Source organism: Lynx rufus, unplaced genomic scaffold (genome assembly GCF_022079265.1).
Source record: "Lynx rufus isolate CCGP_SWC_20201006 ecotype Redwood Valley unplaced genomic scaffold, mLynRuf1.p SCAF_6, whole genome shotgun sequence".
Classification (NCBI taxonomy): Eukaryota; Metazoa; Chordata; class Mammalia; order Carnivora; family Felidae; genus Lynx; species Lynx rufus.
Window position 1 is genome coordinate 34,926,205 of NW_025814878.1, and position 25,142 is coordinate 34,951,346.

A 25,142-nucleotide genomic window follows, 5' to 3' on the forward strand; every position below is an offset into this window, starting at 1 on the left:
TAGCATTTCACCAGGACTTTGCTTAAGGCATTTATCCCTTCTATGCTTGCCTTTGTTCACATATGTTTCTATCTCTCCCCTAATCTGCACATGCCATGAGGATAGAATGTGCATATGTATCATTGTTCTTCCCTCATGCAACTCCCTCGATATGGATATGCACAAAACATTCTCCCTCTGTCTTTCTTGGTGATAAACTAAAACAATAAAACTTTCAAATAAAAAATGTGTGCTATCTTAAAGGATTAAAGAAGAGAGAGAAGTGTGGCAAAATATTAAATGTTTGGCAAAATGAATCTTAAGGAAGGTAAAAGTAGGACTGTTTCCTTTTGTAATTGTTTCATTCAAAATTCTTTTAAAACTTGAAAATTATAGCAACATAAGAAACACTAGTGTAATAAGAAATGTTTCACAAAGACCTCACCACCAGAAATCTGATAGGAAGTGGCAATATCATATCATATCAGGGTTCAGAACATCAGCCCTAGAGACACATGATTCAAATCCCATCCGAAACAATTTGGAATTGTGTGCCACCGGCAAATAATTTGATGGCTCTTTTCCTCCGTTCCTTCATCTTTAAAATGTATTAACAAGGTGATCCACATGGGGCATACAGGAAGATTCTGAACTCCCCTCTACCACACACACACATGCTGGATCTACAGTTACATATGGAACAGTTCCCTCTGAAAAATACCTGAAAACTGACATAACAGCTCCTTCACCACAGCCTATGAAAGGGCCACATCAAGATCCTAAGAGAGGCACCACCCCACCTTTGAAGCAGCAGCCCACAGAGGGGTCTTACAAACCTGGAGCTTCTCCTTGAAGAGTGAGGGGTTTGTGCCCACATGAGCCACCCAATCCCTTATCTGCATCAGAGAGAAAAACCCCCAAAATATCTAGCTTTTAAAACCAATAGGACTTGCATGCAGGAGACCAAAAGGCTGTAGAGAACTGAGATAATACTCTTAAAAGGCTTGCATGCAGCCACATTTAGTACAAAAACAGCACTTTGAAAACCGTTTTGACTACATATAAAGGAGATTCACATTCGAAAGGAAGCAAACATCCAGATCCAGGAAACCTAGAGAGTTCCAAATAACATGAACACAAAGAGATCCACACCAAGACACTATAATTAAAATGTCAAAAGTTAAAGAGAGCGTATTAAAGCAGCCAGACAAAAAACAACGCGCTATGTACAAGAGAATTTCCGTAAGAGTCTATCAGCAAATTATCAGCAGAAACTTTGCAGACCATAGAAGTGGCACAATATATTCAAAGGAAACATATGCTGAAAGGAAAACAAATTCTAATAAAGAATATTCTACCAGCACAGTTGTCATTCAAATCTGAAGGAGAGATAAGAGTTTTCCAGATCAGCAAAAGCTAAAGTAGTTCAACATCACAAAACTGGCCTTACAAGAAATGTTCAAGGGACTTCTTTTTTTTTTTTTTTAATTTTTTTTTAACGTTTATTTATTTTTGACACAGAGAGAGACAGAGCATGAACGGGGGAGGGTCAGAGAGAGGGAGACACAGAATCTGAAACAGGCTCCAGGCTCTGAGCTGTCAGCACAGAGCCCGACGTGGGGCTCGAACTCACAGACCGCGAGATCATGACCTGAGCCGAAGTCGGCCACTTAACCGACTGAGCCACCCAGGCGCCCCTCAAGGGACTTCTTTAAGCTGGAAACAAAGGGCACTAATTAGTAACAAGAAAACATATGGAATTATAAATCTTACTAGTAAAGGTAAATACATAGTAAAGGTAGTAGATTGCTTGTAAAGAAAGTGTAAACATTAAAAGACAAAAATAGTACAAGTAAGAAACGCACCATAAAAGCATAAAATGTGAAAACAAAAATATAAAATGTGAAAAAAAAAAAAACATAAAATATAAGGGGAATAAAAAGTTAGTTTTGGAACAAGTTCAAACTCAAAACACACAAACGAAAAGATGTTAAACATCACCAATCATCAGGGAAACAAAAATCAAAACCACAATGAGATGTAACCTCACACTTTCTAGAATAGCTATTATCAAAAAGACACGAGTTAACAAGTATTTTTATTTTATTTCTTTATCTTTCTATTTTAGAGAGAGAAAGAGAGAGAGAACATGAGTGGGGAGAGCAGCAGAGGGAGAGAGAGAGAGAGAGAGAGAGAGAGAGAGAATTTTAAGCAGGTTCTGTTCCCAGCACGGAACCTGATGCAGAGCTCCATCCCATGGCCCTGGATCATGACCTGAACTGAAATCAAGAATTGGTCGCTCAACCGACTGAGCCCCCCAGGTGCCCTAAGAATTAGCAAGTATTAACTAGGATGTGGAGAAAAAGGAATCCTTATCTACTGTTTAAAACAAGGGTATGCTTGCAAAAGATTAACTCTATGATTAATGGATTTTTTATTGAGATATAATTGACATCCATTATGTTTCAGGTATACAACATAATGATTTGGTATTTATATACAGTGTGAAATGATCATCACAATAAGTCTAGTTACCAGCCATCACCATACCAAATTATAGGGTTTTTTTTTCCTTGTGATGGGTACTTTTGAGATTTACTTTCTTTGCAACCCTCAAGTGTGTAATGCAATATTATTGACTATAGTCACCCTGCTGTTCATTACATCCCCATAACTTATTTTGTAGTTCAATGTTTGTACCTCTTGAGCCCCTTCACCTGTTGCCCCATCCTTTAATTGCCCCTCGCATCTAGCAACCACCATTCCATTCTCAGTATTTATGAATTTTTTTCATTTATTTTGTTTTATTGATTCCACATATAAATGAAATCATGCCATATTTGTCTTTCTCTGTCTGACTTATTTAACCTAGGATAATTTCCTCCAGGTCCATCCATGTTGACACAATAAAAGCAAAAACCCCAGGCCTGCGCTCTCTCTCCCTCCCTCTCTCTCTCTCATTCTCTCCTCTCCCCTGTGACCTCACTATGTGGTCCCAGATATGGTGTGTGATTTCCAGAACTTTTGTTTTCAAAGTTCCCTGATGGTTCTTGCTAAAGGCAACTTGCAATCATAATAAGAACCACAAAGGTCAGTCTAGCCACACATTGGTTGTTGATTGGCTGAGACCAGCCCCCAAAATAGGCTTTCTTCTATCTGCATCCAGATTCATATTCACAAATGTTGCCAGGGACTATCTATCTAGATAACAAAACAAATTCTCTCTCTTTTTTCTTAATTCTAAGGTTTATTTCCTCCTTTTTCCAACATCCTCTTTCTTTGACCTTTTTGAAACCTTGTTGATACCTTACTAGCCAATATTGTTCTCAATGGAAAGGCAACTTGAGGCTTTGTGTTTAAACCTTGGAAAAAACTGTAAATTTCCTTCTTGTAATTTTAATTCACAACTCCATATTCCATATGACTTTAGAATTTCCTATCTCTTCAGGGGCCATATTTTCCTCCCAATGACCACTCAGTATTTTCACTTGAAGTTCCAACATTGTCTCAAACTCAACATGCATTGTAAACTTTAATTAAATTATGTTAAAAACAATTCTGTTTATCAGGCCCCAAACTTGTCATACTTGAGTAAACAGCCTTCATTTTCCTCTTCTGTACCTGTCAAACAAATATAAAAATACTTAATATCTTCTTTTAAATGTCTAACTAACGGTTTTCTTTCTGTTTCCACAAACACTTGCGCAGTCTAGACATTGTCATCTTAAAAATAGAGTATTCAGTTTACCTGGCTCCTACCAGGTTATACCCTTTCTCCTAACAATCATCTCTTTAAAACATTGCTGTGCAATTCCCTTTATCAAAAATGCAATGGCTCTTAATGTTCTAAGAAAAAAAGCACATTTTGATTACTGAGATTTCAAGTGAATTATTTTGACCATAATTTAGTTTCAAACATTTAAAAAATTTTTATTTTCACTTCTCACTAACACCAACAATATTTTTCTGCCCCAGCCAGATTGATCAATAATCTCACTTTGCACCTTTCCTTCCCTCACCCCGCTTGTGGCTCTACATTCTCCTTCAAGACTTATCTATCTTCTGCCTCCTTAAAAATTGCCAATACTAAGACTCAGAATACTATACTATTTACTTAGCATTTTTCATATAGTGCTCCTAATGGGTGAAACTAGTTCTTATATTTAGATGCTATGGTGCCTTGTTCATAGTAAACACACAAACAACAAATATTGAATAAAGAATGAGTGATGGACCTCAGTGATTATTTGGAGAAATTTTTTCACATTTAATATCATTGGGTGTAGTTCATTCCCTAAACTCTGTTCAACCCAAGAACAAAATTTAGCAGAAAATGTTTGCTTAAAAATATACCTCTGAATTGCTTTATTTAGGACACTTTATTAAGGACTCCTTCTTTTTGGAAATCTTTCTAACTTATCAGTGTAGTAAATCTACATTTTCTAAACCTTGCTATTTTTACAAGAAACTTAGATTTTCTTTGAATAACATCTTCAGATTTTGACATCTACAGTACTGTACAGAAAAAAAAGACTCAATGAGTCTGAGCAATTTTATGAAGATAATTGCTATCCATTTGCTTTACAATTTTCAGGTATATAACAATGATTTTTCAAACACCTTGTCTCCTTATCATTATTCATTTATTCATGCAAAAACATTTACTGAATACCTTCTCAGTGCCAAGCACTCTGTTAGAGATTGATGACACAAATAAGAATAAAGCAGTCTTCACTCTCAGTTTTTCCTTCACTATGCTTATTATTTTATTTTTTTGTACAGTTACATTTACACTTACAATTGTTTGTTTACATAACATTTCCAAATTGGGTAATTAGACAAAAAGGGTGTGTGTTTCTTGTTTTCTAGAAAAGTGAAAAACAGAATGATAATATTCACAGACACTGTTTACTAATGTTAGAACAATAGAGACTGGTACTTTTTTAGGGGCTGATTTAGATGGTTCTGGTATATGGTATCATTTAATGAGGAAACCACTCCCCCATTCTATGTGTATGTTATGAGCTAGAGGATTTACCAGTACCTCACTTAATTTTTAAGATTGAAATTTTAACTGGAAAATGTGGCTGAACAGTCAGAAATTGTTTTCATTGTGTTTCTGTGTGTGTGTGTGTGTGTGTGTGTGTATGTGTGTGTGTATTGAAGTAGCTTATATTCCCAAATAAACTGACTTCTTAAAAAAATATTTTGTTATATTTTTCATGAAGAATCTAAAGTAATCCTTACTAAAGAAATAACTAATTTCTATCGGGAGGGATGCCTGGGTGGCTCAGTCGGTTAAGCGTCCGACTTCAGCTTATGATCTCGTGGTTTGTGGGTTGGAGCCCTGCGTCTGGCTCTGTGCTGACAGCTCAGAGCCTGGAGCCTGCTTTGGATTCTGTGTCTCGCTCTTTCTCTGCCCCTCCCCTGCTCATGCTCTGTCTCTCTCTGCCTCAAAAATACATAAACATTTTTTTTTTAATTTAAATAATTTCTATCGGGAAAGCAATAATTTTCTAAAACTATAACATTTATTTCAATGAAAACATTAAATATCTACTTGAGTCCTAAGTGTGCTAGGAAGGGTAGGCTTCTCCTAAGAGAATCAGTCCAGTTTGGTGGTCAGAATGCTTGCTTTTAAAATTTTACCAAAGGGAATAATTATTTTATGATAAGGGAGGACTACCAATGTAAACCTCAATAATAAAAAGAAATACATAATTAAAAAATGCTATCAAAACATAATATCATGTTATAAGCATAATTAAATGCCTATATAAAACATAATATGGGCAAAATTTTCAAATACTCTTATCTGTGTTCACAGTTATTGAAATTAGAAAGGTGGTGTAGAAGGTAGAAAGGGACCAGGAGTGATCAGCTGGGGCTATCTTTGCTTTTGGCAGATCTATTTAGGACTCCTCTAAGACAGGTATCTCTCTATTTGGCATTTCCAAGAATGTAACTTCATATATATATGTGTGTATATATATATATATATATATATATATATACACACACACATATATATATATGATTCTACATATATAGAATATATTCTATTATATATACATATATATGTGTATATATATGTATATATAATAGAATAGAAGGCTAAATGATCTGTGTCTCATTAATAACTTTTATTTTCATGCTAAAAATTTTCCTTCTTTTAGTCATTTAAATAAATTAATACCTTGGACTTCAACTTGAAATTCTGAATTGTTAATGCTTAAGAATTCTTTCATCTTTACCACATTCTATCCAGACAGCCAGATGATGCCATGAGAGGGGAATGTACATTACTCCAATGGTAAATACTCTGACTGAATTTCAAGATTTTTTCCTGTACTTAATTCTGTCCAAATAATATAAGGAAAAGCTGATTCCATGTGTAGAAACTATAGGTAGAAGCTGACTTAAATTTAATTAAAACATCAAAGCTCTTTCTTTTCAAGTTAAGAAATACTTAGAATGGTTTTGATGGAAAAGATATGTTTTCTTAAAGATTAAGAAAAAATCAAGGGAATATTTTATCAGACATTGAATAATCTTTTTTTTTTCTGAATTAAACTCTATAATGCTAAGGTATTAAGTTAAAGGCCACTTTGAGTCTAAAACAAAATACATTGCTTGATGAAATAAAAATTTCCTGGGGGGAAAAGAAAAGCTAAATTATGTTACCTATTGTAAATGATGCTGCCAGTTTATTTAGATTTTTAACCTCTAGCAATAACAGATTATTTTGATAAATTATTCATGTTTCTGCATTGTTCACCTTTTGCAATTTGCATATCTGGCAGCAAATAGGCCCTCCTTTCAGGCTTCTGTCCCCTTGGTCAGACAGGATGGCCGAAGGCTGCTTCATGATTAATCTCATCTCAATAGGGTAATTGTCATACTCAGATGAAGCAATGCCTCTGAAATATGCTTCCCTAGAGCTATGAAGTACAAGAGGCTCGTTTTAAGAGCTTTTAAGCATAGAGTAACTTTTAGTTTAAATGTTAACCTTTCTCTATTTCGGGAATATCTACATCTAAAAATATTATATTTTATAAGAATAGAAAACAAAATTTAGGGCTTAATTTAGCAGTTCATTAGATTGAAGGATGATTTCTCATCAGTGTCTAGAATCTTTTTCAAAAGAGGATGCATGCTTTTTGAGGAATCAAAGAGGGCTCATATTGCTGGCTCAAAATCTGGCTGCTGAACCAGTAAATATTTCTTTCTTTCCTGGTTTATAGAAAACTTATTCAACTTTTCTGTTTAGTTTTCTCACCTAATAGCAATCTAAATATCCTGCAGTACTAAAATTAGCAAGACATGGCCTTGAAAATATGTTTCTGTATCTTTTTTTTTGAAAATTAATGAAAGAAAATTGATTCATAATTTAAGGCCTAAAGAAATGCTTGGTTCATGTCATGCCTTTAAACAGAATTCCTGAATTTCCAAACCCATGCAAATTGTTGTTGATTTGTTTCAAATAGTGAAATTCTAAAAAATTCCAAATTGCTGCCAGTATTGTAGCAGGACTCACTCAGTGGGTTCCTACCTGAAAAACTGAGCCCCTAGCACAGCGGTGTGTGGCCTTTGTACAATTTTTGCTCCTTTGTCGCCCATATATGGTAACACACAGCCTGAATGGGCCATCTATGTTACAGAGTCTTGAGGACTGTCACCCATGGACACATAACCAGGTTCCCTTCCCTTGCCTTAAGGTTTTCACCACATTACTTATGGAGGAGCGCTACCACAGGATCACATTATTATATAGTGAAAATGAAGTTCTGAAATTCAGAATTAAAACATTTTCTGCATATAGCATGATAAATGATCAAAGAGCAAAAAAGGTTGAATTAGTTTTTATCATCTTAAAACTGAAACAGATTCCTGTTTTGTTTTGTTTTTATTTTGAGAGAGAGAGAATGAGAGAGAGAGAAGAGAGAGAGAGAGAGAGCACAGAGGGCCAGAGAGAGAGGGAGAGAGAATCCCAAGCAAGCTCTGCATGGGGCTTGATCCCAGGAACAGTGAGATCATGACCTGAGCTGAAATCAAAAGCCAGATGGACACTTAAGCGACTGAGCCACCCAGGCACCACCAGATTCCTAAGTTAAATGTTTCATTTAAAACTAGTCAATTAGATTTTTTATGCAATCAATTCTTTACATATTTATGAAGGACAGTTTTTCCCAGTATTTTGCCAGATGCTAGAGTTATGAAGTTGGTTAAATAACTAGTCAATGATCAGAGGGAGTCTATAGATTAGGAGGAAGCTACAGTTTTGTAAGTAAATAATTAAAATATTATCACACACTGAAACAGAGATCTGTACTGCAGAATCCAGTGGGCTGGTTATTTAGAAATGACCAAGATGAAGACTAAATCATCAGAAGCCATTAACTACCCTACCACCTGTTGCTACTTATTCTCCTGCCTTTGCCAGATTACTCCTCCCTCTTTCCTCCCACTCTTTCTTTTGTATTTTGCTGTTATTTGTTGAAGTGAAGGTATTTAAATGTTATATAGGGATTACTGATTGTTATTTTTGAAAAAGAAAGTGATCACTCCCAAGTTACTTAAAACAATAAAAACAATACAAAGTTAATGATTTATTTTGGAGAGGGACTGGGGGGTTGCTTAGAAAATATTTAAAATGTAAGTATGATCACTACAATACTATTATTCTTCATCTGTGTCCATTAGTCAAAGACCAGTACTAAACTCAGTATAGCAGTCCATTTGCCGTTAAAGTTATGCAAAGGGACATCTGGCTGGCTCAGCTGGTAGAGCATGTAGCTCTTGATCTCAGGGTTGTGAGTTCGAGATCATCACATTGGGTGTAGAGATTATTTAAAAATAAAGTTATGTGGAACCTACATTTCAAAACTCAATGAATTTATACTTCATATTAAAAGAAATCAGTATAGGGGTGCCTGGGTGGCTCAGTCAGTTAAGAGTTTGACTTTCACTCAGGTTGTGATCTCGCGTTTCACTTGTTTCAACCCTGTGTCTGGCTCTGTGCTGACAACTCAGAGCCTGGAACCTGCTTCAGATTCTTTGTCTCCCTCTCTCTCTACCCCTCCCCGCCTTGTGCTCTGTCTCTCTCTCCCTCTCTCTCTCAAAAAAAGTAAACATTTAAAAAAGAAAGAAAACAATAAAAGAGGTCAGTATAAACAGAGTCCTATAGACGAAGAGTTCGATGAAGAGTTCATGATATTAAAGTAGTATTTAAACTTGTGTGTGAAAATTGATTCCTTAACAAAATATTTGCAGAATCATAATATTTTTTCAATTTTGTAAATTGGACTGTTCCATGTGTCTTATCTGATTCATGACAATTTGCTTATATAAACACATGTTTCAGGAACCTAAAAATACTAACTTACTAACTCCTCTGATGATTTTCTGCTAAAACATTCCAAGTAAATTATACTGGCACATTAATCTGGGTCTATCCTGTCTCCTTATCAATTTCAGAATTATTATAAGTTTTCATTAATTTTCCTATCATCTGATGTTTTAAGTCATCGTATTTTATTTAAAACACATAACTATAAAAATTATCAAATAAAACCTCGAGAATGATGAAATCATTTGCTATAATAAAATTTTCATTTGGGATCCATGTAGAGGAGATAGTGAGTGATACAGAGAAAATAAGACTGGCCTTCACTTGACAATTGTTAAATGGGTGCTAAGAACATGGAGCTCATTATACTTTCTTCTTTAGTTTTATATATATTTGAAGTTTTTCCAAATAAAAAGTTCCTTTTGCAGATGGCAGTGATAAAATCCAAAAATATTATTTATAATAAAGATTTTATGGATTTGATGTGTTTTCAGTCTTATGCGATTTTTGGTGTGGGTTTAATGCTGTGCATTTATTGTCTCAGAGTTAACTGCTTCCTTAAAGACTTGTGGTTTTGAAAACTGAAATGCTGTACACAAGCAGATATCAAATCTGATCACCTGTGCATATGTCCTCAATAGATTTGAGGCTGATGTTGGGTAGATGCAAGTTGGCAGACTTTTTGGAAAGCATTTGGTTTTAAACTTTTAATTTCTACTAGGATGTAGTTAATATAATAGTTGTGAATCAATATAAACTGAGTAAAAGCTTGAGATCAGAGAAAGAGTAAATGGAATTAGGAGTGATAAATAATATTTTACTGCCACAGACTTGAGAATTAGCTCCATTAAAGTTATTCCTTTGTAGGTGGACATTGTCTGTAGAATGACCCTATAAAATAACACCTTTTATCTGTGAACAGTATCATTTTTTAATTTTTTTAAATTTTATTTTAGAAAGAGAGAGTGTGTGTGTAAGGGGTGGGAAGAAGTGGGGAGGATTTGGGGGGAATCAGACAGAATCTCAAGCAGGCACCACCTTTAGCTTGATCTCATGAGTTAGATGTTCAACCTACTGAGCCACCTAAGCCTCCCTGGGAACAGTATCTTTAATGCATCACTGTGCATTAGCAGATTGGTGGATTTTTAGGGAGTGGGGAAGAGGGAACAGAAAGAAGAGCCCATAGGATATGAGCCCTTAAAACATGCTCACTCAATGTGCACACAGTCAGATACCTGGTAAGGTTAGTGAAGATGTGACTCTTGAGAGTCTGTCACCTGTCAGGATACTCAAATGGAAAATGCTGAATGGTCAGGGGCATGATCTGATCCCTGCCCACTGAGGGAGAAAGCAGATGACAGAGTAACGAATGATCAACAGGAGAAGTAATAGAACCCTAAGAAAAGTTCCCCATAATTCACAGTTGGGTGTATGGAGTATTCCAATAGATTTAGGTGTGGAGGGATCTTTTAGGAGCAGTGATCTGAGAGAACATAAAGGAAAAAGAGAAGATAGGAAAATCAGCTGTTAAAATTCTAAGGTACTATACTGACCACAATTTTTAAATCTTCTTTTTAAAAATTAGGAACTACCTTACAATTCTCTGATATGTTAAGATCTTTAAAAAAGGAAACACCATAGCAGGCTAGGGTACTTCTGATGATCTTTTGGACCTATTCTTTCATCCTTTCATCTATTTTTTCATTTACCAATATTTATTAAGTAGCTACTAAAAGCTAGTCACTTAGGTTAGAGGAAGGTTAGGTAAGGTTAGAGGAATACTTAAAAATTCAATATCTGTATATAAATCTTGGCTAAGTATTGAGGTGATTTATCCTAGGTGTGACAAAAATAGCACTAGCATGAAGCTGGCATGGATTTTTCCTCAAGAAAAAAATGACAATTAATAATAATGAGATTATAGGTAAAATCAAATCAATTTAATTTGGCAAAAGATATTTTCTCAGAATGATAAATAGGGTAATAATAAAAATTATATGTGAGTCAAATAAGATTTCTTTTATAAAATGCAGAATAAAAATTGGCATTTTCATAATCCTGAAAATTATGATATAAATGAATAATTAACCCACCAACAAGAGGTGAAGCATAAGTTAGAAATTAAACCTCTTTTGCTTGCCCAGAAAAACATGGAAACTTTGATTCTTTGCAAGTTATTCTGACACAATCTTATAACTCTAACAGTGTAATATTAAATAAGCTGTAATCAACAGTTGATGATTAAATGAAAGATTGAATATATATGTATATATATGTGTGTGTGTATATATATATATATATATATATATGTATTAGCTACCACATTTACACATTGCTTAATGTATACACATAATAGGTCCTAAATAAACACATGATGAATGAATGAATAAAGGTCAACATCTATAACAAATGACCAAATTTCATTCCCATATTATTAAATGATAATTTAATTATCAAAAACTTACAGAAGATAATTATGAAATCATTATTGAGTAAAATGGGAAATAAGCATTTCTATTTATAATCTTTATTTCCCCTTTACTTTTCATGCTAATTAAATAATTAAGTAGTTATGTGTTTTTGTATCCTGTTTCTTTAAAGAGAAAATTCTGAAAAAATCAGAAACCTAAGACAAGAAAGAAGAAAGATTCAGAATGAAGTTTTCTTATTCCGTCACAATGCATACTGTCACCCGGGACCTCATGAATAGTGGAGTCGTGGCGGGCATGCCAGCGGTACAGGGAATGGCATCTTGAGTCAGACTGGTAGTGCATATTGGGAGTTCTGGACTTGATCCACATATTAGTCACTCAGTGAACTTCTATGAAACACTTTATGTCTACCTGTTCCGTCCATTTCAAAGCACTGATAATACAGAAATAGTTTACAAAGAATTCTGAGATTTTCAGATTCAGGTGGCAAACAAATGCAAAGTGTGCCATGGCCAGACAACAATAAGGCAGTTTTGGGAAACTTTTTTTTTTTTTTTTTGGTCTCAATAAGCTCAATTCTTAATGATCCCTCTAACAATTGTATTCATTTCATAACAAAAATTCCGAGTGCCAAGGGCAATGTTTTTTATGTCTGTTTTTGATTTTCTACTCTCCCCCTTTTGGGGGGTTAAATATCTTTCGGAAATAGATCGCCATGGTAATTTATTTATCTTTTTCTTTATAAGAGCCAGGGAAAGCTCCTGAAACCAAACAAGGGACTACAAAAGTTGCAGCACAAGGTAAGCAATAAAACACTTCAAACATTCTATTTCTTTCTTTTTAGAAAGTACATAGCACTTTGAACAAAGCAAAAGCTGTTTATTGCAGAATAGCACCATCTGCTGGGTTATTACAGAAAATATTGTTGCATTAAAATACACATTTCAAGTATTTTATTTTTAGTACTTGGAGGAACCATAAAGGACCCAAGAGTTAGTATGTTGACTCCAAGTTTCAGTCATGGAGCTTTTAGTTATGTTTCTAAAAATAAGCCATATATTGATAGATGATAGAAAGATTGGTAGAGATTTACAAATAAATATAATTATTCCAATGTTTCCTTTGTGTAACTTGTGTCAAATTAGAAAACTTAGTCAGAATGTTATAAAGTTAATATTATTTCATCTATATCAAGATTGCAGAAACTGGGTTCTGGATATGACTGCAAAGTAATCTCCCTAGTTTTTAGGAGCCATGTGAGAAAATCAGTTCCATCACTTACAAATATTTTGGAGTCATCAGAAGTGGTTTCCTTTAAGAGATCTTTAAAAACATACTGATTCTTTAAAGCATCAGTTTGGGAAAGATACTTCTTTTAAACAATTTTTCTATAAAGTTATTTTTTAACCATCATCCAAAATCACATCCTTTGAGAAAGCTATTCTAAATCTTGTAACTCCAAGTCAGCAGACTGGAATATGAATTATGTGACCATTATTCTTAAACCATGAGGAGTAATCTGATGTAAGTATAAAGGAAGGACACAAGTATTCTGCCTTTTGTCATCTACGAAAACTTTGCAGAATTTAGGGGGGAAAAGGATAAAATGTTTAATAGAGAATATTTTTTTACTTTTTAAGTTTTTATTTTAATTTGTCAGTTGGCATCCAGTGTTATATTGGTTTCTGGTGTACAATACAGTGATTCAACAGTTCCATACATCACCCAGAGCTCATCATGACAAGTGTACTCCTTAATCCCCATCACCTTGTTAACCCATCCCACCACTCCACTCCAATAGAAAAGATCTTTACTTTCTTGCCCACTACATTATACAATATCAAGCAATAAAGGATATGCATTTAGGTGGTACTACATTTGTTTCTGGGAAGAAGGCCTTTGTAGCAGACTCCTCAGCATATGACATATAACGTGGTTGCATTTAATCCTGGACCCAACTATGTGCAGAATCATCCTGGTAAATACTGGTTACATGGGTTGACTGCATTCCATTCCACTGACCCAATGATGTTATTTATAAGTAATGTATACTAAGAGGGCTGGGAGCTATAATACTAATTTTTAATTTTCATTTGATCATCATTTGATCATTGCTTTGTTTAAGAAAACAGAATCTTCTTTAGGAGAATTTTAATAGAGAGTATAACAAATATTACGGGAGGCAGAAAGGACAAATATTATCACTTTTGGTTTTTATTCATGAAAATGCAACTCGGAGTCAGGTCCTCAAGTATCATGGTTAATATATAGATGTTATCATTAAAAACAAAACAACAACAGCAACAAAACAAACAAACAAAAAAAAGCAAAACCAACCAACCAAACAAACAAACAAACAAAAAAACACTTGCCCCGGGACACTTCTGCTTTGATTGAAGCTTCTGAGGACTTCGTGGTATGGAACTGCCACTTGAGGCAAGAGTTTAATGCTGCTTTAGTTTCATATTAGAGGAATTCAAGGGGAGGAAATTGCAGAGATATCTGGAAACTTGCTTCAAATTTGAGCTTCAGACCTTGGGCTCTTCATTTTTGCATTCCAACTATGCTGGACAAGGAAGCCTCAGAAATTATTCTTTTGGAATAAAAGACTTACTGTTGAGTCTTTAATACCGTGGAGTTTCAAAGTCTTGTTAGAGCCGTTCTTTTAAGAAATTAGATAAGTGTGTTGATTAAACATAGTGCACAAAGCACTGTTCACTAGAATGGCAATGACACATCAAAAGAGGGACACTTCAAGCAGGAATAAATGTCACTTGTGTTGTGCACATCTTCCATAGATCTTTCTTAGGTTTTATAATGCCATAGTCATATTATTAATCATGAATAGAAATAATTAATATTTGCATATACTTTATTAGAAGACAGAGCTTAAGCACAATTGGCAGTATTGCTCTAGCAGAGGCTGATATTTTTGAAGTAAACAATATCTTTTTTTTTTTTTTTAATTTTTTTTTCAACGTTTTTTTTTTTATTTATTTATTTTTGGGACAGAGACAGAGCATGAACAGGGGAGGGGCAGAGAGAGAGGGAGACACAGAATCGGAAACAGGCTCCAGGCTCCGAGCCATCAGCCCAGAGCCTGACGCGGGGCTCGAACTCACGGACCGCGAGATCGTGACCTGGCTGAAGTCGGACGCTTAACCGACTGCGCCATCCAGGCGCCACAATATCTTTTTTTTAATGTTTATTTATTTTTGAGAGACAGAGAGCAAAAACGAGAGAGTGAGTGGGGAAGGACAGAGAGAGGGGGAGATACAGAATCTGAAGCAGGCTCCAGGCTCCGAGCTGTCAGCACAGGGCCTGATGCGGAGCTCAGACCCACAAACCGTGAGATCATGACCTGAGCCGAAGTCGGGCGCTTAACTGACTGAGCCACCCAGGCACCCTGATATTTTTGAAGTATAAAGTGACAAAATTGATAATGATGCTTATATTGTGGTAAAAGACTAGAATATATCTCTTCATTTATTTATTTTTTAAACTTTTTTAACAAAGGGAATATTTAATATCTAGTTTTATATAAGCTGTGTGTAAATATGTAAATATTTTGCTCTATTAATATTTATCACACATTTTTTGGAAGTATATTAAAAAATTTAAGAAAGTTTTGAGACACTGAGAAGAATATGAAAAAAAATGACTCTATACTATAGATTATAAGTTGGAGATACAAGAAATTGAAATAATAACATAAATAGAATATCATGTAATGCTGAATTGACTTGTAGAGATAATAAATGTCATATTAGTTAAGACAAAGTGATTTTTAGTGAGTTGGGTTGAGGAATTCTTAATGGATGAGGAGAGGATGACTTCATGTGGGCTTGGAGCATGACTAAAGAATAAACTGGCAGTAAAATAGCATTGCTAGTGTAGATGGCTTTAAATAAAGAGTTAGTGATAATTGTGAAAGGTTATTGTCATTATCAAGTTATGAGACAACCTCAACTATGATGGTGTCAGCGACTTCGGAAAGCTGCAACTAAGTTGGATATTTTGAAAAAACGCTAATTGATAGAAGATACACAATGAAACAAGAGAAGCTTAAAACAGTACTGAGCTTTTAAGGCTGGGTGAATAGGATGATTTAATTGTCAAAAATAAGTCCGAGGGAGGGCACCTGGGTGGCTCAGTTGGTTAGGAGTCTGACTTCTGCTCAAGTCATCATCTCACAGTTGGTGTGTCCAAGCCCCGGGTCGGGCTCTGTGCTGACATCTTAGAGCATGGAGTCTGCTTGAAATTTTGTGTCTCCCTGTCTCTGGGCCCCTCACCCACTCGTGTTCTGTCTCTCTCTCTCTCTCTCTCTCAAAAATGAATGATCATTAAAAAAAATTTAAAAAATAAATCCCAGGGAAAGGAACTAACTTAAGGGAGAAGATGAGGATTCATTTTTCGGTGGATTTATGCTGAGCAGATGGAGGGTCATCCATGCAGTGAATTTTCTGTATAGCCTGTAAGAACTAGGTGGGAGATCAATCTGATTCATAGACATTACATAATAAATTGTGTTGAAGAAATGGAATTAGACTAAAATGGAAAAGTGAGAAGAAAAATAGGAATTTTTTAAAATTAGGCAGATGCAATGGTTGGGCAGACACCTGCTGACAATGAAATGCTCAAGGAAGGACAGAAGTTACAACAGAAATCACCTTAAAAGATGAGTCTATATGCATCATATATTCATCTGTGTTAGCGTATTTCCAGTGCCTTTTTTCCCCCTTTGGATTTCTAAAGCAAACATTAAAAGTCTTTGATATATTATAGATAGAAAATAGAGAACAAGACAACTAAAATGTTAACCATTGCAGTCTCATTGGAATATGAAAACAAAGAGTCCAATAATGAAGAATCATGTCTACTCAGCAGATTCAGGGTCATCGAGCCACATAATCCAGTGAAATAGAATTAGGCGAGTTGAATGAGAGTCTGCAGTGGGACACATGGAACAAAAGTTAGAAAACCATTCTGGAAGCAGCTGGATCCCGAAAGCCTGGTTTGGATTAACTTCTGGAGTGGAATCCAGCTTGACAGACCACATGGCTTTCCAGATGGCTGTGAATAAAAGCCACTCATTTTAAGGAACACAGGGCAAGAAGCAAAGCCAGTGTCAACTATGAAGGAATAGGCCAAACTTTTTCATTCAACTCTTGTTACTGTAGAGTTTAAAACCAAAACTATTGAAGAATATGAAAGTAGGAAAGAGGAACACTTATACACATACCCACATGCCTGCACTTGCATATGAATGCGTTGTTCTTCTTAGATTATTTTAGAAATTAAAAAAAAAATCTGCAAAAGATTTTGCCTATTTTTGGAGGGCTTTTCTTCTCTGTAGAATTCAGAAGAGATAACGGGTTTTCAAAATGCATTCATGTTCTCAGTCCTTTTTCTGGCATTGGTTGTCCTCAACGAGTGTGTTTATTGCTAAACTGGTGAAGTTTAGGGCCACTCTCTTGCCAGGGCGTCTCCCAGGACTCTCTGGGCAGCATTTTTTTCTTTAAAGTTTATTTATTTTGAGAGAAAGAGAGAGAGTGCACTAGGGGGGGCAGAAAGAGAGGGAGAGAGAAAATCCCAAGCTGGCTGCATGCCATCAGCATGAAGCCTGACCTGTGGCTTGAATCCACAAACTGTGAGATCATGACCTGAGCCAAAACCAAGAGTCGGACACTTAACCAACTGAGCCACCCAGGTGCCCCTGCTTTTATGGTTTTAATTTATATTTTATTCATATATATATATATATATATATATTTTTTTTTTTTTTGAGAGAGAGAGCATGAGCTGAGGAGGGACAGAAAGACAGAGAGAGACAGAGACTCCCAAGGAGGCTCCACCCCATCAGCATGGAGCACGATGCGGGGCTTGATTTCATGAATCACAAGATCCTAACCTGAGCTGAAATCAAGAGTTGAGCATTTAATCAACTGAGCCACCCAGCTGCCCCTGGACAGCAATTTTTTAAATTTTTTAAAAAATTTATTTATTTATTTTGAGAGAGAGAGAGAGAAAGTAGGGGAGGGACAGAGAGAGGGAGGAAGAGAATCTGCACTGACAGTGCAGAGCCCAATGTGGGGCCCAAACCCATGAACTGTGAGATTGTGACCTGAGCTGAAACCAAGAATCAGACACTTAACTGACTGGGCCACCCAGGCACCCCTGGACAGCAATTTTTAATTTGTGAATTTGTGTTATTTTGCTTTTGTTTAAAGAGCTCTCTACCTAAATCTTTTGATTCAACTTATTAGAGACTCAAATATTGGGAAATAGTGTCAAGATAATTATATAGGAGAAAATCAAAATATGTCTCTTGCAGTAAATTAAAGGACAAATCCATTTCACTTTTTTCTTTACTATACAAATTCCAGGCAAAATACAAAAATAGTGAATTCCAGAATCAAAATGTTTACTTATTGGATGATTTTGAAAATTATAAACCTTCTTGGAGGAAATTCATCCTTATAAAGTAAAGCACTAACAACAAATAAATCTACTGAGTCAAACCTGTAGGGTTTGCTGAAATTATGCCTCATGGCTTTGAAATCTATCAGGTGTTGCTCATATCTTCCAATTCTTTGTAGTTGTCTTCATTACTATCCTCATTATGTCATTGGAATAGACAGATGCTTTAACTTAAAAAATATTATAAATGTAGATCCTTTATACATTTTGTATCTTACAGTTAAAATCCTATTAAAAGGAACAAATGTTACAAGGTAGAATTATTTTGGTTGTAAAATAATTTTTTACTACAAAAGTAACAACGCTTAATGACATTTAGAAAATAGAAAACAAAATAACCTATAATAAATTAAATTAATAAATTTAAAGATATTCCCTTTCAGTCTTTTGTTCCTGACTTTTAGACCTCTTAGTTGTTTTCTTTTTTTTTTTTAATTTTTTTAAACATTTATTCATTTTTGAAAGGCAGAGAGAGACAGAGTGCGAATGGGGGAGGGGCAGAGAGAGAGAGGGAGACACAGAAACAGAAGTAGGCTCCAGGCTCCGAGCATCAGCACAGAGCCCAACGCGGGGTTCTAACTCATGGACCGCGAGATCATGACCTGAGCTGAAGTCGGCCATTTAACCGACTGAGCCACCCAGGCGCCCCTGTTGGTTGTTTTCTGTATGAGCCTGTGCAAACCATTTACTGCCTGTAATGTAGGTTTCTTTTTTTTGTTTGTTTCTTTTTTTTTTTTTCCAACTTTTTTTTTTAATTTATTTTTGGGACAGAGAGAGACAGAGCATGAACGGGGGGAGGGGCAGAGAGAGAGGGAGACACAGAATCGGAAACAGGCTCCAGGCTCTGAGCCATCAGCCCAGAGCCTGATGCGGGGCTCAAACTCACGGACCGCGAGATCGTGACCTGGCTGAAGTCGGACGCTTAACCGACTGCGCCACCCAGGCGCCCCTGTAATGTAGGTTTCTTACTCTGGGCTGCTTTCCTCAAAAGACTACTGTGAAACCCCAGTGAGAAGATGCTTTAGTAAACGTAGCCCAGACTAAACACCCAAAGTAGTCTTACGTGTTGGTTCTAAGTGGTCCCCCAAATTCTTTTTTTTTTTTTTTTAGTTTATTTATTTTGAGAGAGAGTGGAGGGGGCAAAAAGAGGGAGAGGGAAAATCTCAAGCAGGCTCTGCACTGTCAGCATGGAGCCACTTGGGGCTCAATTTCACCGAACCATGAACTGAAACCACTGAGCCACCCAGGTGCACCAGTCCCCCAAATTCTAATTCACTCAGGCAGGATTACTTTAAGGAGATGTGCACAGTCTCTGATTCAACTTGTGTGACCTAAGGCTTCTTTGAGTGGGTTTGGCTCCTGAATGAACTTTACACAAAACCAGGAGTCATCCTATTTGGAGCAATCCCCAGCTAACCCTACGTGTTTTTGGTAGCAAACACATGTTACAACCTAGATCCAGATTTAGATTCATGATCCAGGATTAGATGAAATCCACCACAGAGGAAGTCAGAATTCAAAGATGATTAAAATGTGCTATGCCTTTTCCCCGTGTAAAGGTGGCATACATTTGCTGAAAGGAGGGTGGGACTGTCATTACCCCTTGCTGAAATGGTACCTTTTAAACACAACTACTGTAAATGTGTATAATAAACTGGTATACAATTTCTTAGTAGTTAGGCAGAGATAATTTATAAAATATTACTTTCATTTTGGGCATAGATCTATTCATATTCTTCTAGAAGTGTTTGTGGTTTTCTCAGATATAACAATTTCAAACCTAAGATGAACTTATACTAAACATATACTGTACTTCTTAATTTGACTTCTTGTCTATGTTATGACATACTTTTTAATTCTTTTTTGGTTTTATGCTTATATCTGAGTTATTAAAAAACACTCATATGAAATAATATTTTCAGGTTATTCTCTTATTGCAGTTTTGGATGGATTAATTTGTGCATAGATATCCACTCAATTTATAAATACATGGAATGCTTTCTCATATTCCCAGGAGTATTCTGAAGAATGATCATTTACTATGTCTTAACATGATTTTATTTATCTTATTTCAGCAACAGCTAAAAAAGATGAAAAGAAGGAAGGTATGTTTAATGCAAAAATTCCACTATGCCTTTTATGTAAACAATTTACCAAAATTCAGAGTTGAGTTTTCACTACCATCTTGTCTGTATTTCCTTTGGATAACTGGATCCATATTATGTATACATTTCTCATGAATGTATTTTTGTACTTTACCTCATGTAAATGGGTGAACTACTTTTCAAAAAAATTTTTTTTCATTAAAAAAATTTTATTTATTTAAAAAATTTTTTTCAATGTTCATTTATTTTTGAGACAGAGACAGAGCATGAGTGAGGGAAGAGCAGAGAGAGAGGGAGACACAGAACCCAAAGCAGGCTCCAGGCTCTGAGCTGTCAGCACAAAGCCTGAAGCGGGGCTCAAACCCACGAATCATGAGATCGTTACCTGAGCTGAAGTCAGACACTCAACTGACTGAGCCACCCAGGTGTCCCATGTTTATTTATTTATTTTGAGAGAGACAGAGACAGCATGAGTGTCAGAATAGTGGAGAGAATCCCAAGCAGGCTCCTCATTGTCAGCACAGAGTCCAATGTGGGGCTTGAACTCACAAACCGTGAGATCGTGACCTGAGCCGAAATCAAGAGTTGGTCACTTAACAGACTGAGTCACCCAGGTTGCCCCTCAAAAATAAATTTTAAATCTCATCTCTCTCAAGATAAAGGAGATAAAACATAACCTCTCAAAATCTCAGAACTTTTACTCTATTAACTACTAATCTCTGACACTAACCAGCAACTGATGCTACTTTGGTCTATTAAGTTGCAAATAAGTTATAGTCCATCCCCTGCACACCACCTCCTTTTGTCAGAATGTCCTGAGATGGAGTAAAATATTCTTGCTGTCAAAGAAAACTTGCACCCAATAGAATTTAACAGGTAAGGAAGATTTTATTTAAGACTCTTGCAATAGGACTCAAGTCCATTGTAATAGGAGAAGTTGAACTCTCAACACCACTGAAACAAAAAGCCTAAGAATTTTAAAGCTCTGAGATTAGCTAGTGGAAAGGTACTGGAGGACACAGGGTGGTTGGGGCATGGGGTGCGAGTCACTGTGATTAGGCCATCTGTGTTACTAGTTGTTGCTTATTGAAGTTAGGCTCCTACCTTCCCATAGAGATTGGGAGATAGTGGCACTGTGTCCTTTGGATGATTACATTTCAAAAGGATGCTTCATCAGTCCTGAGAAAGATACTTCTCGGTATAGACAATTTATATTTCAAAGGAACAGGGAAAGAATGTACAATTGCAAGTTTTCTAGGGGCGCCTGGGTGACTCAGTCAAAGTGTCAACTTTGGCTCAGGTCATGATCTCATAGTTTGTGGGTTGGAGCCCCGCATCACGCTCTGTGTTGACAGCTCAGAGCCTGGAGCTTGCTTCAATTTCTGTGTCTCCCTCTCTTTCTGCTCCTCCCTTCCTCATGCTCTGTCTCTCTCTTTCTCTCAAAAATAAATAAACATTAAAAAATTTTTAAAAATTACAATTGCAAGTTTTCTAAAGCAAATGTACTAATAAAAGGGAAATCGAGGGTCTATAGCATGTCTAAAATTTAGTCAAGCTAAGAGAAATACTAAGGTCATCTCAGTCACAATGGTTTTATTTAGAGAGGTGTTTCTTATGCACTCTGACAATACTTAGACAGGATCTAAATATCACCACTGTTTATTAATCCAGGCTTATTTTCTTAGTAAAAATAGTAAGAAGATACAAGCAATCATTGCCAACTTTGAAAATGACAGTTGTATCCAATTAATGTTATGTAATTTGAGAAAAATGCAAAGCAAGTGTTATATTTAATATTTAGTATCATCAGAATTTTGCATAATCATAGTTTGGGAGTCACATTCTGCTTCTATTAAACAAGAATCTAAGAGTTCATGGATATGAGAAAAAATATTTTAGTTGGTCATTATTTGTTCAGAGAGAGAAAAACGATGGTATCATAATAAAGCCTAAAAAGACACATTAGTATGTTTGTTTTCAAGAGATTGAAATCAGTATTAATTACGCATGTACACATAGCAAATATTTCAGTATATTCTGGAAATTATATCACTTACATGATCAACACTGTGATGAGGATACAGATATGTTACAAGAAAAAAAGAGGTAGTAAGTTTTTGATAAGACAGTAACTACTCAAAATGTTAACTACTTTGATAAGACACTACTCAAAAATGTTAATCTTTCTCCCACCATTCTTTCTTGGGAATAAAGAACAATTTACCATTTAAGTTAAGAAAAAGAATAATATGAACAGTTATTTTTCCATTTGTTAGCATTCAAACCAAAGTATTAAAAGACTTTTGGGTATATACAACAGTAGTCAAATCACTAACTGAACAACTTTAGGCTATATATGATTCTTTTTTCTCATTGCTATGGCTCCTGGATTTTTTTGTTCTATTTTCCCTGAATTTGCTGCCTCATTTTCTTTTTCTTTTTTTGAGAAATTGTTTGTAATCAGTATGCAATATTTGGAAGAGCTTGGAGAGCTTGGGTAGAGCTTTGCCATGGAGATTCAAGTGATCCAGTGTCCACCACCAACTATAAAATGTATACATTACATACCCCTATTATTATTAGTAGTAGTATTATCATTATCATTATCATTATCATTATCATTATCATTATTATTATTAGTGTTGTTTTCAAAGAGTTTCATGGATTATCTTTTATCTCTTATTTGGAAAAGTTTTGTAATTGTGAATATTACGATGTTTAAGAAAAAAGACAGATATCTAGAATAATTTTCATTGTTTCCAGTGTATAAATGGAGAACAGACTCAATGTCCAGCTATTCTAGCCAGCCATTTGATTTTGTTTCATGAGCTTCTATTTCCCTTTCTCCTGTTAAGCAGGGCTGAGAGGTATATGGACATAAGTTTCTTGGCTCTTGTTTCTTATTTTCTATAATCTCAATAAGATTATTGCAATCTTTTCCTAGAGGCAGGAAGCACACATTTATCCAAATGAGACATAGTACAAATAACCAGATACAATTTGGATTTTCAACATTTTCCTTATACAAAGTTTATTTCTACTCACATGCAAACTTTTGGGGTATAATTCAAAGATATTAATGGTTGACAGCTTTCCTAGAGAAGAAGAGAATGAGGAGGGCTTTAAGAATTAATTAGAATGTTCTGTGAAGTTCTTTTGTTAGTGAATTATAAAATGCAGAAACAAAAGTGCATACCAATGATCTGTGCACCGGGGGGCAAAGGGTTTCTTGCATAGTGAACTCTGAAGATTTGTTTTTCATCTTAAGATCTTACCCCCTATGTCCCATCAAGTCTCTTTTAGAAACCTTAAGAAGAGAGACCCTTGGCTGCACTGAGCTTTGCCCATCACTTTTACTGTTCTTTGGACTTCAGGCATCAGAGCAACCATATCTTAGCTTAAGTGGAGTGACATTTTTGAATATTCAACTGGGGTCCTTTTGCAAGTCCTTTTCTACTGAAATTTCCCTTGTATGTCACTCTTTCTCCCCTTACAGACATTTTACTTGTTACCTGTTAACACATATTCTTTCTTATTTTCCATTAGTTCTCAAAGTCAAGTTCCATTAAATTGCATTTTCCACTATAAAATGTGCTTATTCTCTATTTCTTCTTATGTCATTGCCCCACTCTCCTTGTAGACAAGGAGAGTCAAATTCTGGGGTAAGCTTCAATCACTGTTACTCCTTTGCCCCTGGCATTTTGTCTTCTAGAATTTTTAATTTGGTTGAACTCTCTTTGGTTTAATCTTGTCTAAAATAATTAGAATGGCTGATCTTCATTCACAGCTTCCAGCCCTCTAGCTTTCACCTCACATTGCCGCTTGTGATCTCACATTAGTTTTTCTAACTTCTCATGTGGACCAGGGTAATCATCTCTGAAGTCACAGGTCCTCAAAATGTGGTCAAGGACTCTTGGGGGTCCCGGAGACCCTCTCAGTGGTTCCTCAAGGTCAAAACTATTTTTGTAAAAACATGAAGTCATCATGTGCCTTGTTCATTCTCATCCTCCCATGAGTATGCACTGGCATTTTCCAGAGGCTACATAATTTGCGATTCTGCAACAGATTGAATACTTAAGCAGATATGCAAATCCAACCATCTTCTCATTAAGCTAGACATTAATAAGATTCACAGAAATGTAGAACAAAGTCACTCATCTCACCATTTTTTTTGTATTGGAAAATATATTTGTCATAAAAATATTTATGTTAACATGTAACATGTTTATTCTTTTTTTAAATTTTTTTTAACGTTTAATTATTATTGTTAGACAGAGAGAGACAGAGCATGAGCATGGGAGGGGCAGAAAGAGGGGGATACACAGAAACCGAAGCAAGCTCCAGGCTCTGAGCTGTCAGCACAGAGCCCGATGTGGGGCTTGAACTCACAAACCATGAGATCATGACCTGAGCCGAAGTCAGATGCTTAACCAACTGAGCCACCGGGGGGCCCCTATTCTTTTTTAATAAATGCATAAGCAAATATATTTTTTAAATTTTTCTCAATTTTAATATTTTTAGGTTTATTTATTTATTTTGGGAGAGAGAGAGAGAGAGAGAGAGAGAGAGACAGAGAGAGTCCCAAGTAGGCACCAGACTGTCAATGAAGAGCCTAAAGCAGGGCTTGAGCCCACAAACGAGGAAATCATGACCTGAGCCTAAATCCAGAGCCAGATACTTAACCCACTGAGCCATTCAGGTGCCCTTCAACCTTAATTTTTAAAATTATAAGTATCAATGGATAGAAACTGCATAAATAAAAGCTGTTTGGGACCTTCTAAAATTGTGAAGAAATTA

At 35.7% G+C, this 25,142-nt stretch overlaps 1 protein-coding gene across 1 annotated transcript in view; it reads left to right on the top strand.

Moving 5' to 3' along the window:
• The window catches only part of TRDN (triadin), a 496,354-nt gene that overhangs the window by 361,713 nt on the left and 109,499 nt on the right, over window positions 1-25,142 (top strand). The window contains 2 exon segments of the mRNA XM_047103003.1: window positions 12,507-12,560; window positions 20,316-20,345. Coding sequence (XP_046958959.1) covers window positions 12,507-12,560; window positions 20,316-20,345 — 84 coding nt within the window.